This window comes from Melospiza georgiana, chromosome 1, assembly GCF_028018845.1.
Source record: "Melospiza georgiana isolate bMelGeo1 chromosome 1, bMelGeo1.pri, whole genome shotgun sequence".
NCBI lineage: Eukaryota > Metazoa > Chordata > Aves > Passeriformes > Passerellidae > Melospiza > Melospiza georgiana.
In genome coordinates, this window is record NC_080430.1 from 18,125,772 (window position 1) to 18,140,186 (window position 14,415).

The window sequence follows — 14,415 nt, forward strand, 5'->3', positions numbered from 1 at the left end:
ATGAAGACAGTCTACTGATTTCGTCTTATGATTTAGGAAAAATCAAGAGGGTGACAGTTGAAATCCTAAAAATGACAATTTTTATGCCCTGTTGCTTTGCATTTGTTTGTATATCTGCAGTGGGATCAGTTCAGTTGTAAATGCCTTTAAAGAATATTAACCTTTTTCTCAGTAATGTCAGTGACATTTGATGTGTAATTTTGTGCTGTATGCTCTTACTATGAACAGCCATCAGCTTGAAATTATTGTTGTCAGATGTGCTTTTCTTTCAGGTCTGACCCTACAAATGAGCAAATACATGACAAAGAAACCTCATTGGACACAACTGATTAAAAGTAAATGTTTGTTTCTAGCATCTCTAAAAGAGGTGAATAACATTTGAACAATTTAAGAAATTTTCCTGTAACTTTAACAAATGAAGTAGCACAGAAGTAGCAGAAACTCTGGGAACAGGAAAACCTCCAGAACCTGGTAAAACAGAACCATTGCAATCCAAGTCCTGTCCTTAATGAACAGCTGTAGCAGAGAATGAGAATGACACTGGCACTTGACCTCACTCTGTATCCATTTTATGAGGCAATGCCATAAACAGGCACCACACAAACTGCTCTTTCCATAGAGATCAGACAATCCAGGAACTTGGCAATGAGGTACACAGGAGTAAAGTGAGGTCATTACCTAAGGCTACAAACCAGCTGAGAGGATTAATTACACCAGCATAGACCATTATTGCACATTCAACCCTTCTTCACAGGACTCTCCCTTAATAACACCCAACCTTCTCTTTACAAATGCACCTTTTTATTACAAGAAGTATTAACCTGACAACTTATTGATCAACAGGAAGGATTTACTCTCTTCAGCTGTCAGGATCTGTACTTTATGGCACTTCAGTTATAATTTCCTGACAAGCTGACTATAAATTTTTTCCTTATTATGAAGCAATTCTTCAGGTGTGAGATAAATGCAGCAATGAGAAATAATTAGTTATATAACATCTTACAAATGTGAGTGTTAGAATTAGTTAAACTGTTTATTAATTTCAGCTTTATCTTGTCTCCTGCTGACCCTGAACTAAACCAAATTACTTGATCCCACCAGTCTTGGTGGGCCAAACTTCTGGGGAAAAAAATCCAGAATCCAGAATCTTCCAAAGGGCCTTTACATAACAACAAAATAAGGTACCCAGTTAAGCAGATGGAAACCTCAGTGAGTTCATTTTAGACAAGGACTGGCATTGAGGACTGTAATTAAAAACTTCACTCCTCTTTTTGAGCTTCCCCCACCTCTCCCCTGCAGTAGCCAAAGCACTTAGTATTGAAATGCAATTTTTGTACTTAAAGCCAAACTCATTATCTTCCTTTGAATCCCTCTGCTCTTCAGGAAATTTCTCCCTCCTTCCCTAAAGCAAAATACATAAGGCTGAAGGGGAGAACTAGGGTAGAGGGAGGCTTTCAGAACACAGGGGTGGGCACAGTCCTTACAGGCATCCCTCCCTTTACAGGGGACTTCTGAAGAGGTTGAAACTCTTGGTGCTGCTGGGATTTACCCAGTGGGCTGTGCAGAGAAGGACTCCCGGTCAGGACCAGGGAGCTGAACAACACACACACAGCCAATGTGATACACAGCACGGACACATTGCTAAAACACCATATACAAATGCAATTTACCTGAAAACAGTGGTAAAAGTTTCTACTCTATGGAAGAAAAAGACAGGCAAAAGCAATAAATTTGAAGAGGTTTCTCAACCCACCATAGCTTCTTTACAATCTTTTCCTCCTCGCTGAGGTATTTCTGCCTCTCTTGTTCCACCAGGTTGCGCTGTCGCTGCACAGGATCTTCAAGCCTCTTCACTGTTTCGATCACTTTGCCATTGATTTCTAGCTCTGCTTTCTTCACCATTGCCCTCAGCATCTCCTGGTTCTGCAGCTGTTGCACAAAAGAAATCAACTTCAATTTTTCCTGCTTGACTGACATTCCTGGCAACAGAATACACTGCAGAGCTCAGAAAGTTGGGATAAACACCATCCTACAGTGAGTGAGTGTTTTTACCTTCTCCTTTCCTTCTTTAGCCGTACCTATAACATTACTCCATGTATAAATATATATAACTTCCAGTTCCAAACTGATAAACAAAAGATGTTGGAGATGTTGGGATCAGTATATCACCTTCAATGCATAACTTCTGCAAGGATTGTGGCCCCTTTATTCTGCTTGGTTCAATATGAATCAAGAATTAATTGCATCTCATGAGAATGTTGGATGCTTGACTTCCACTTTCCATCTATCTCACAAGCTCATGCATCCCACAGCCCATACGTGCCTAGTGGATAATCCCACACATTAATGTCATGGCTGGAATGCACTGCTGTTTTCAGAATGGAGGTTTTCAGTCTCTCAAGTGGCAGAGGAAGGACTGTAACATGTGGTGTAATTTGGTACAGGCATACAGCTCATCTGCAATACATAAAACCTCCTTTACCCACCAGAAAAACCCCCCTTTACAATATGGCGATTTTCTGAGAACCTCAAGTCACACCTTCTTTCTTGTCTTAGCCTGATGTTAAATAACAGCAAGCATTCATTGTCTTGCTGATAGTAAGCTCACAGAGCAAAACAAAGGCAAGAAGGCAAACTAGGCTGCACTCTTCTGTGGGTTGCCCTGGAGCAGCTATGAGCCATGCTCACATACCAAACCTGTTTAAGTCTGTTACGCAAATCACAAGATTCAAAGTGATAAGCAGGACTCCACCTAGTCACAGCTTTAGGATACAGGCAACATGAACACAACTCTGTTAGCCCAGGAGTCATTTCATACTGTAAGATTTTTAAAAAACATTCATGTTAATTGGGGACAAAATTCCCATTTTAAAACTAGCACTTGAACTGTCAGCTGTCTTCTAAACATCCTGGCTTAACAGCCAAATCACATTTAACACACAAAATAAACTCATGACCTAACAGGAAGAATCGCAAAAATAGGATACCTATAACACAGTATAATGTAGTAAGCCTTCTTTAAAATCTATTTCAGAAAATTCATGAGAATAAAAAAAAAAAGTGCCTTAGCGGAGACAATTCTTTCCAACCAATGGGCATGAGAGAAACAAACTCAGTTCCTCACTCATGACTCTTCAGTCCCTGCACCTGACTCTCTTACTCTCTTCTCCAATTACACAACTGTGATGAGAGGGAGGGTAACACCTCACTGCAGGGGTGTGTGTGTGTGAAATCTGAGCTGTTACAAGCAGGAGGAGTTAGCTCAAAATTCAGCTGAAGAGACGTGTCAGCAATTACTGAAAAAATGAAGCTGAAAAACATTTCAACAGCCCAGAACTATATAAACAACATCTAGATTATTCTGAAGACAGTATGTATTTTGTATGTGTATTTTCCCCATGACTGGATTAATGTTTGGATTTGATAAATTAAAATCTCTTACTGCAAGGCCAGCACAACTATATGAGATACACACCTCTTTCATTGTGTCATATTTTCAAGTAGGAAAACCTAAATGAATGAATAAATGGGTGAATGAGCATGTAACACTTCAGTCACACAATTTATTCCCAGCTCTTTAAAAAGTGGGGAAATTTGATACATGGAAGTGAGTTAGAATCTGTAAAACATCTGATCCGAGGTCAGTGAGAAGGTCAGTAATAAAGTTAGACTTAAGTCTCAGGTGTCCAGAATTTAAGTCCTTGATGTTCCTCAGCTGGTAAAAGGGACTTCCACTAACAGCAAAACTGAGTATGTGTGAGTGCATGAGGTTGTAAAATGGCAGGCACATGGTTTTTCCTATTATGGGGGTATGTAGAGGAGCTATATTTATTGTGGTGATGTGTACAGCTAAGGTGTTTGTCACCTCCATTTATTAAGTGCTTGAACAATACCAGGAAGTTTCAGTCATAAAAGTTCATCTATTTCTGATAATGAGGACAGGGAATAAAAATGTAACACAATACAATTTCAAAAAATCTTGTATGCTGAGGACTCCCAAACCTCAGAGTTTGGAGTGAGCTCTTTAATTTTGGAACATGACTCAATCTTGGTATCAAAGAAATGTTTTTTACTATTTCTATGAAAATTCATGCAATAATTGGCTAGTTATAGAAAACCTGAGTTTGTTCATGCCTGGGGAACAGGGTCAAAAGATGAAAAGGGAGAAGTACATATGGGTTCAGAGAGACAAAAGAAAGAACTGTGGGAGGGGAGCAATTGTGTCAGTCAGCAGCCAAAGGACAGCACGAGTCAGGGAGAGCAGGGGCAAGAAGGAGAAGGGAGTCTCTGGCCATCCCATTTACCTCTGTGCTCTGGAACTGAACTTCATTCTTTCCTTTCTTCTGCCAGCAGAAACACATGTGAGACTCCCTGGATAAGTGCACACCCCATCTGCCCCGCTGAGCACCTCTGCTCCACCATCTCAATGAAAAGATGTTTTATGGATCTGCCACAGTTATTCTGGTTCCACAAAACAGAACCTTTGTACTATAAGCGTGCTTGAAAACACGCCAAATAAACAATCTTAAACATTCATTCTTGAAGAGTCTTTCTTGAAGCAGTACTGAAGTTCTAAAGGCATGTACTAAAAGTAAGGAAAACCAATGCAGGCATTCCTGTCACCAACAAATGGCAATTTCTTGCTAATTTGAGTTACCTCACCTTATAACTGCAAGCAGCATTCATACAGAATTTAGCATGCTTTTTTTGAATTCTCGCATCTCTCATACATTCTTTACCCTTCGTTCTCACTTTCAGCCTCACCAATTTCTCCAGATACCTTCCTTGCCCCTCTTCTTCATCTTGTGCTTCAGCCATTATTTGTTACTGTTCTCACACCAGCTCTGCCTCTGGTACCCACTCCAAGCATAATCTGATAACCAGTTCACTTTGAACCAATTATTATCTATTATCTATGAGACAGGTAACTAGAAAATCAAGTATTAGTTCACAACCCTGCTCCTCATTAGGAGACAAGCAGGACCTGCCCAGTGGTATCTCCCACCTCCCCATGAACTCCAGGGCACAGCCACATACAGGAGCTGGCTGCCTGCAGCTCAGCACCTTGCAGAATCTAAGTATCTAGCTCCTGAAATTTGTCACCATACACTGATTAAAGCTAGCAGATCCAGTTCTATAATGCAGCTCAAATATATATTAATTTCTAATTCAAAGTTACACTCGTGAAACTGAGTATCATACCATTTATGACAGTGTTATTACATTTTCTGTCCTTTCTGCAGCACTCACTTCCCTGCAAACAGTTCACTGAGTGAAGGAAAAGCATGCATGCACACACGTTCCTAATGGGGAACATTAATCATGTCTAACTGTGTTCCCTTAAAGTGAGTTCAGTTAAAGGAAAGGAGTAGACAAAAAATCCAGTGCACATATAAAATAATGATATAAACCATGCACATATATCCAAGGCTTGGTTCAAACCCGGTACTAAGAGCTCTCAATACCTGGGAGCACAGAATGAACAACCCCACTAAGTCATCATGGACTCAATTGTTACCAGCGGCAAATCCATTCAGGACAAAGGCTGGGTTACAGCCCATCTCTGGCATTGAGGAAAACTCCAGAGCACCATGAAATGAGTCTGTCCTGAATGTCTCTGAAAATCAGAGCACTTAGAACATGCAAGTGTAGTAGCAAGAAGTGTACGAGCCTCTAGCAACAGCCATGAGGTAAATGTATGTGTGCCAAGGATCTCTGTTGAAAATCCAACCACATCTAAACATTTTGGTGGCATCTCACAATATATGTTTATCTGGTGTGTGAATCAATACATCTGAATCCATTGCTGCTGGATATGGTTTAAAAAGAAGATTTTGCCAGCACAAACAAAGGATACACAAATTAATGGGTCTTTTCTATCATGCATTTCTCTGATTCTATTAAGAAAATTAGTATGAACTTACAGTGGTAACATCAATTGAAAATTAAACAATAGACATTATTAAACACAGTTTTATATTCTGTTCCTGTTTCTTAGTTATCCTGCCAAATTTTGTGCCTGTATTTTTCTGAAGTGTTTCTTCTAGTCTGTCACTGCATAAAAAATTCACACAAACAGGAACAAACTGACTGCCAGACCAGGAGAAACAGTGAAATTGAAAAATAGGAAGCACTGTCAAACATGAAATGAAAACAATCTGGGAAACCAGAAAAAATACTTTTTCCTTCTACTTACAATTATTTTTGAAAAAACGTAGCACAAAGTATATAATTTAAAATGTGATATTGCAACACTCTTCAGTTTAAAACACTGCCGGTTTCACTTGCTGTCCTACAAACTGTGAGCTTTTTTTCAAAATAGCTCAGGAATGCCATGACAGAAACTCTCATCAATGGAATTTATGTGTAACATACCAAAGTTTCCCTTGAGCTACAGGTTCTTCCAACTGACTATCAAAATTTCTCAACTTCCCACTAGCTCAATGCACCAAGTTTGCTATAATTTCTGAATTACGGGAAGCCAGCCAGAGTTAATGAGCACACTCGGGATATGTCCTTTTTCCCTTCTCAAGACCTCCTTGGCAGCATTGATTTGTGCAGATGGTAGAAATTCCTTCACTCCTGTGTGCCACAATGTTATGTCTGATCACAAGCAAGGCTTCTGCCCCAGGCAGGGCCATGGAGACAAAGCTCAGCCAGGGAAATGCCACCTCCTTGGTGGGCAGCCCTGTGGGAAGGAGGAGCTCCTTGCCTCCAAGCAGCCCTGCAGCCTCCAGCGAATTCTGGGGCCATGTGCTGACCACAGCTGGGGACCAGACCCAAGGCATTTGCCAAGAGCTGCATTTGGCACATGGTGTGGAAGAGGACAGAGGGGCTGCAGTGGTTTGCAGCACAAATGTGGAAAAATATGCACTTCTACGCAATGTGCCAGGGCAGAGATCACGTGCCAGTGTCTTCAAACGAGATGAGGAACACGATGGCCGGCACGTAGGCAGCACTGCTGAGAAGCGCTTTGGAAAGGGACATTTGCTATTGGAGCATACTCATCCTAAACTGAAAGTTGTATTGCAGGCAGAGGTCACCTGATACAACTCTTTGCTCCAAATATCATCTGCCATCTCTGCACTCCCAGCAAACAGAGCACAGGACATGGTCACAGGACCTTCAGCTGGACACATTTTCCTACACTGATGTTTACCTCACCCTTCTGCTTCTTTGCTTGATGACTGGTTCATAATTCAATTTTCTTTAGATAAGGAGGTGAAGGTAAAACCTGCTCTGAACTCTGATTTGCATTATCATTATTTTGTTCTAAAATTTATCAGCAAGTCAAATGTGATTGACATGGTACCATCACCCTGGTTATAAAACCAGCAGCTGCAGCCCTACAATAGCTAACACATGATGTCACTTTCTGGGTAAGAAGGACTGGCAGAGTATTGAAGCTTCCCCCACCGTCCACAAAAGTGCTCTGCCTTCTTTTCCATCTTCTGAGACAATACACAGTGCTCTTCAGTTTCCAATTAAGTAAAAGGCTGAAGACCTGTACAGCTGCATATGCTTATTTTTACAGTGTCTGAGATGAACAGCATATATTTATATTTGCAGCATGACTGTATGTGCCAACATACTATTTTTGTTAACTCTTCATTGGTTGTATTCTTTCTTGCAGGTTTTGAGGTGTTGACATGAATTGGGAAGATATTCTTGAAACCTGAGTGTAAGTGGGACACAACAAACCTTTGCAGTAACATTTGAAATACTTTTTTTCTTACTGTTCAAGTTGGCTGCTTTTCTGGATTCTGTAAATCAGCATTCTGTAAAACAGCATTCTGTAAATCTGGATTCTGTAAAACAGCACTCGAACTCTGGCTTAATGCATATCTACTGATCCTCAGCTACATTTGGGTTTCCTGACATCAAAGTTGTTTATTCAGGGACTGAAGATCTGTCTCAACTGTAAACAGTATGGAGCAGGAACATGGTTCTTCTGACATGTTTATACAGCACATAGCATAGCAGGATCCAAACTGTAATCACAGACTTGAAATTATTGTAATATAAATAGTGCTTTAATATACAGAGTCATCCAACAAAGCTAGAAATTGATTTTTTTTCTCAATATCTGAGCAACAGTAGTTTAACTGAGCTAATTCTCACACCTCAAGGACTATGCAAGCTTTTGTGTCTGTAGTACTTGGGTCTGTCCTTTGCTAGAACTCTGCTACTGAGACTGTACAAAAGGTAAAGAGAGAAAATGAGAGAGAGGGAAGGAGCAAAAAGGCATTTACTGCCAAGCCACCTTTTTTCCCAGCATTGTCCAGATAACCATACCTGTAGCTGCTTCATCTGGTGCAGCTGCAGGCGCAGATCCGACACGCTGCGTTTCATCCCGTGCAGGCTGAGCTGCATTGCTGGGGCTCCAGAGGGGTGGTGGGTGACAGCTGACTCCACAGCTCCCAGGGCATTCTTCCCCCCAGAGATGGTGGCAGCACCTGCAATGAGCAGCAGCACAGGTTGAGTTCACAGCAGAGAAAGTGCAAATGTGATCCCTCCTCTGCCCACTGAAGCCACAGGTATTTCACACAGGTGGATGAGAAAAGCAAATGATGGATGCCAATGCTCAGTACCAACAGGGACTGGCACCTCCTCACCCAATTGATATATAGTTTTTTTAAGCCAAGTCTCATAAGCTCTTAGACATTTATATTACACCTAAAATAGCTCAGCTACTTTAAAAAGCATAAAATTAGTAAAATAGCTTTTGTAGTAATGTTAAAAACAAAACAAAACTAAAAAAGCAAAATAATAGAACTCTTCACAAAAAAAACCAAGCCAAGTGCTAAATGTTCTTGGTCCTAGTAAAACATCTCACAAGAGCAATTAGTTTTTTTGTTCTCTTCTTTTTTCTAGTAAATTGCTTAAGCAATACTTCTTCACTCTTGTCCAATTAGCTATCCTTAAGTTTAAAATAAAGTCCCTCAAATCCTATAAAGTGCCTTTTTACCTAATTAAAAAAAACTTCTAAGTTTTTTCATTTTTAAAAACAAAAAAAAAGTTTCGTCACTCCATGAACAAAAAGCACATTCCTATACAATATATTTTGAGGAAAGCCTGCACAGCATCAGAGTGTATCTGTGCTGGAACCTCAGTTCTACCAGAGCACTGCATTACTCCAGGACTGCTTTCTACCACATGCAGTGGAGAGGGGACAAGTTTTAACTGCTGATAACAAAAAACAGCAACAAATCAAATTGGTTCTGGAAGTAACTTCAGGACTGTCCTCCCAGGAGATGTCTGAGACCAAGTTGATGCAAATTCATTCACAGGACTCCTGAATGACGTATTTCTTGATTAATCATCACAGGAGATGGATTCAGTCAAGCTGCCAAATATGGGGAAAAGATTTCTATAGAAAATCTTGCTTCACTGCTTAAAGGACAACTGCATTATTTCTAGCAGGTACCTCCAGCAGCAACCCTATAAAACCAGAGGAATTAAATGATGGTGTGCCAGAGGCTCTCCAGCCATGTTGCATCCACCCACTCCCCCTTAGTCTGTCAGAAAGGAATACAGCATAACACAAGGAAATGAGCCGAGCCACACTCTGAAAATAATTACTGTTGTCCTCACAAAACTTTCTTTGTTAAAGAATGCTGTTCTTCTGCACAGGAACAATGCCAAGCTTGTTCTTTTCAATCTGAACTACCTGGGAAGAAGCTCTCTTTAGACAGAACAAGCAAATTCCAGCTCATCAGGTACTAAAAATGTCAGCTCCTTCTCACAATTTGCACTTACACACCCATATTCTTCAAATTTTTTTCCTAATGCGTCCCTCCCCCCTCCCCCCTCCCCCAGCAGACAAAAAGACAGACCATCAGTACAACAAACTTCATTTTTTAAGTCCAGTACTTTGTAGTCCTGCAAACTCTTCCCATCACACTGCCAAATCCACTTTATTCCTTGATCCCAAATGGCACAGAAGGCTGCTGCTCCTTGAACTATAGCATTAACTGACCCTGACTACAAGAAAGACATTGAGAGGTGGACCATGTCCAGAGAAGGGCAACAAAACTGGTGAAAAGTCTGGAGCACAAGTCTAATGAGTAACAGCTGAGGGAGCTGAGGGTTTTCAGTCTGGAAAAAAGGAGTCTCAAGGTCCTTATTGCTCTCTACAACTGCCTGAAATGGAGTTGGAAGGAGGTGGGAGTTGGTCACTTCTCCCAGATAACAAAAAATAGAACAAATATTAATGGCCTAAAGTTACAGCCAGGGAGATTTAATATTAGGAAAAATTTCTTCACCAAAAGGGTCATCAAGCATTGGAAGAGGCTGCACAGGGACGTGGTTGAGTCACCATCCCTGAAGGTATTTAAAAGATGTGTAGATGTGGTGCTTAGGGACCTGGCCTGGTGGTGGACTTGGCAGTGTTAGGTTAATGGCTCAACTGGATGATCTAGAAGGTCTTTTCCAACCTAAATAATTCCATGATTCTATTCCATGATTAGGTCATTCCCTACTTCAATTTCATCCTTCTCTATGATGAAAAAAAGGATCTGAAGAAACAGAAAATAGCTCATCAATGGATTTACACAGGGATTTTGGTCATCATCTGTTCCCACAACCACACATTCTATCAAGTTTAATGAAATCAAACAAAAAACAGTGTTGTGAGCTTTGCCTGCTGAAGGCAAATTTTCAGTGCACTAAAGAGCATGACACATCTTCTGACTGGAATGAGTACAACTCCCAGAGTGGGAAGTTCTCTATCCATGCTCTCATCCCTCATAATCTTTTGAACTATTCCTCCAAATGTGCCTGAGTACAGCTCAGCATAATAACACAGTTATTCCTTTTCCAACAGGTGTGGATATCTCAAATACAACCTTTGCAAAATTCATCTAGGGGAAGGACTCTTAAAGGATGGACATCACTCCAGCCTATTTTTATTAAAAAAAAAAAACGTTTTTTAGGAATCATGTTTGTTACTTTACCTTCATTTGAAATTCTGCTCAATAAAAGCACAGGCTGGATCCATGCTACATAGAGTGTGCCATGCTATGAGCTTCTGGAGACATGTTTAGACAAAAAGTTCTTCTAGCTTAGTGCAGGCTGTTGTAATGCTATACCATCCCTGAACCTGCTCCAGCTAGATCTGCTTGGTGCTTCAACAACAGTACTCATCATTACACTGCTGAGCAAGCTGCTGCACATTTTTGCTATACTCCAGTATGATTCAATGGTCTCTTGACTTTCAAAGAGCTCCTTAACAGAAAGCAACACTCAAGAAATAAACAGTCCTTGTTCACTGCCATTATGTACCCACTCCATGCTTGTCTAATGTATGCTCATACTTATCTGTCTACATGTACACTGCAGTTTCTCCTATAGTCAAGCATCTATTTCTCTCCCACATGCACTGTTTTTTGCCTTTTTTGTTTAAGAGAATGGTATTTAGTTCATAAACCTTACAGACAGAAACCACCAGAGAGTCTGAAAAATGTGGATAAGCCTCCAAGAGTTCTGATCCCTAGCCACAAATCTGGACTATTTTTGAAAGCACACCTACCTTTGTGCTATTCTTTGCCTCAAGCAAAAGCTCCAAAACCTCAGCCCCTGACCCTGTGATGAGGCAGCCAAGGCATGAATCAGACCCCACCAGTCCCTCCCCCCATGCTGGACCCCAGTCAATTCACATATTTTCTCAGGAAGGGGTGCCTGCTTTCCTTTTAGTGTAGATGGACTGTGATCTGCTTCTGTAAGCAATAAATGTCTCCAACTCCCTACAAAGCAGCTCTCCTCCTCACTGCTGCCTCAGCCACCTCTTTTCAGCATGAGGTGCTCTTGGCTGCCACAGTGTCCCGGCTGCAGAGTGTGCTCAGAGCCTGGGAAACGGGGCAGTGGGACTGCTGACTGCAGTGGGTGTGAGACACAGGACACTGAGTGAGCCATAACCATCAGCAGCTGATTTCTCACACATTCATATTTTCACCAAGAAAGAATAAAGGGCGGCCGAATGAGGGGCTGCTTCATCTAGGGAGTGTAGCTCACTGTTGGAATAGTCCCAGGCTGTAGCTTTGTGATTAGATGTGAGGCCAAATGGATTAAAGGGAAAGAAACAGCACTGGCTCTTGGGTTTTTAAATAAACCCCCTCTTGAGCTAGTTAAGGGAAATTCAACCTCCCACCATAATTTCCTAATACTTTGGACAAATAAAAAAAAGTTAACTTTTTACAAAGGCTAATGAACTAAGCTGCCATTTTACAGTACAAAGAAAACTGAAGTGCAGAAAGAGGAAAGGTTTGCTGTGTGCTCAGGGGATAAGGAACATGAGTTCTACTCACTGACACTTGACCTTTGCTATGGTTGTAAAGACACTGCTCTCCTTCCGTTTCCCATTTTTTTTTTCTTTTAAATAAAATGCTAAGATTTTATTTTGAAGCAGGTTGGCACAAAAGACCATCAGAAGACACACCACAATATTTTTTTTTTAAATAACTAATCTAATTAAAGGACACAATATTTTCAAGCATTATTTGGGGAGATGTGACAGTTACTAGATGGCACTAAATCAGCCTCAAAATAACAAAATATTCTATCTATACATTAGTGTGCAACTTCATCTCATTGATCCAAAATGAATTCAGCATCCTATTTTGTCTGCAAATGCTGATGGAGTTCTAAGACTAGCATGATCTCTCTTTGAGATAAGCAAGCAGATATGGACAATGATTTAATTCAGAGGTCATCACAGCAAGAGTCATGCATGTGAGAAGGGCACACAGATATACACAGATGACAAGACAGTTCACAAAGAATGGGGAATCGAATCTGAACCCTATGTTTGTAATACTACTCCCTGCTGCCATCTTCCTCTGGTTTTGTATTGGTGGTGTTAGTGCAGAAAATTGTACTCCCTGATCCCCTTCTCAAATAATACTGAAATGTCTTCCTTCCTTTTCTAACAAGGCAGCAACTAGCAAAAAGCTGTTGCATTTTTTTGGTTATCCATGAAACAAATGATCCCAATTTAATAAATGAATCCAGGATTTAGTCTATCAATCTCCAGGTGATGAACAGAAATATGACAGAAAAGAGAGTATGCAAGTATTTCTCAGGGTATTTGTTAGTAATCTCATGGTGACTCTTACTAGTATGGTTTGGTTTTAGAATCATGTGTTGTTTCTAAATCACGAGTTCCTTGATGCCATGATGGTGTTTCAGGAACTGAAGACCTTTATAAGGATTCAGTCATGGAATTTCTCCTAACATTAGCAGAAGAGACATAGCCAGTCTGTGGAGGGTTACTGCTCTTTGAACCCATCCCCCATGAAAGAACTGAGCCTAAAGCAATACAAGATAAGAAATGCAGACAAATATTGTTATTCCAGACTCATCTTCCTCAGTGAAAAAGCTGGGTTTCTTCAGAGTCCTTAATATTTGGGGTTAAAGAAGTCAATGGTTTCTACAGACCAGCACAGCAAAAGCCAATTAAATACAATTTGGTTCATATGACATACCAAACAAAGTATTCACAATCTAGCTATATAGAGCTATCAAGGGTTTAGAATTTTTGGTTTCTTTCCCATCCCAAGGGATGTAGTCTATTTTTTGCACAAAAGTCTCCTATCATTGGAACACATACTATAAAATACAATGTTGGTTCAACATTGATGAGACAATATTATCTTTCACAGATGTTTTATTTTTTAGAACGGGAAGCAATTCACATTTTTGCTTATCAGAACTCCAGAAAGGACTGTTCAATCAACATTTTATACCACTCTGTCTTTCAAATAGACTTTGAAATTGCTAAAACTGGTATCTCAGTGCACAGTTGTCAAGTGGAATTGTAAAGTGAGAGAGTCACTGCCTAAATGTCTATACGTAATAAAGATTGGGGTGAATTGAAGAACAAAACAGCGGTCAGCAGAAGTGTGTCTAGCTTCTCTTTGAACCCAAACATATTTACAAAAAGGAGAAACATTCTATTCTAGCAGATTGCCTAATTTTCAAGTTAAACTGCATTGACTCGTTGGACCATGTCCTGAGCAATTCCGGGCACAAAAGCGGGAAAATATTCCATTATACAAGATAATTCTTTTACACAGCAGTCTCCACTAATAGCTGGTGTGGGCTACAATACTGTAGTACACTGGGGTCAACACACCTTGTTCCCTACCTGCTACAATTTAATTTTGTGGCTGAGTCATGTTGGAAGGACAGCATATAGAGATGCAGGCGCTGTAGTTACAACTGTATTTTATAGTACTGATAGGGATCCTTGCAGACTGCTGGCTGCATGGCGGCTCCCACTGTCCTTTCCCTTTCTCCCAGGTGATGAGAAAAGCATCTATAGCACAAGCTGAATGCTGGAATCCTTACTCACATGCTGGATAGACACATGGCCATGTGACAAAGCAATGTCTCAGTCAGTAAGTGGCAGATGATGAT

General features: G+C 40.5%; 1 protein-coding gene across 6 annotated transcripts in view; it reads right to left on the reverse strand.

Moving 5' to 3' along the window:
* Positions 1-14,415, reverse strand: part of KIAA1217 (KIAA1217 ortholog) — a 335,362-nt gene that overhangs the window by 24,832 nt on the left and 296,115 nt on the right. For all 6 annotated transcript variants that reach the window (XM_058024673.1, XM_058024657.1, XM_058024665.1 and 3 more), the window contains 2 exons: positions 8,296-8,456; positions 1,754-1,929 (listed from right to left, as the gene is read on the reverse strand). In XM_058024673.1, the coding sequence (XP_057880656.1) occupies positions 1,754-1,929; positions 8,296-8,456 (337 nt within the window). The remainder of the gene's footprint in view (positions 1-1,753; positions 1,930-8,295; positions 8,457-14,415) is intronic.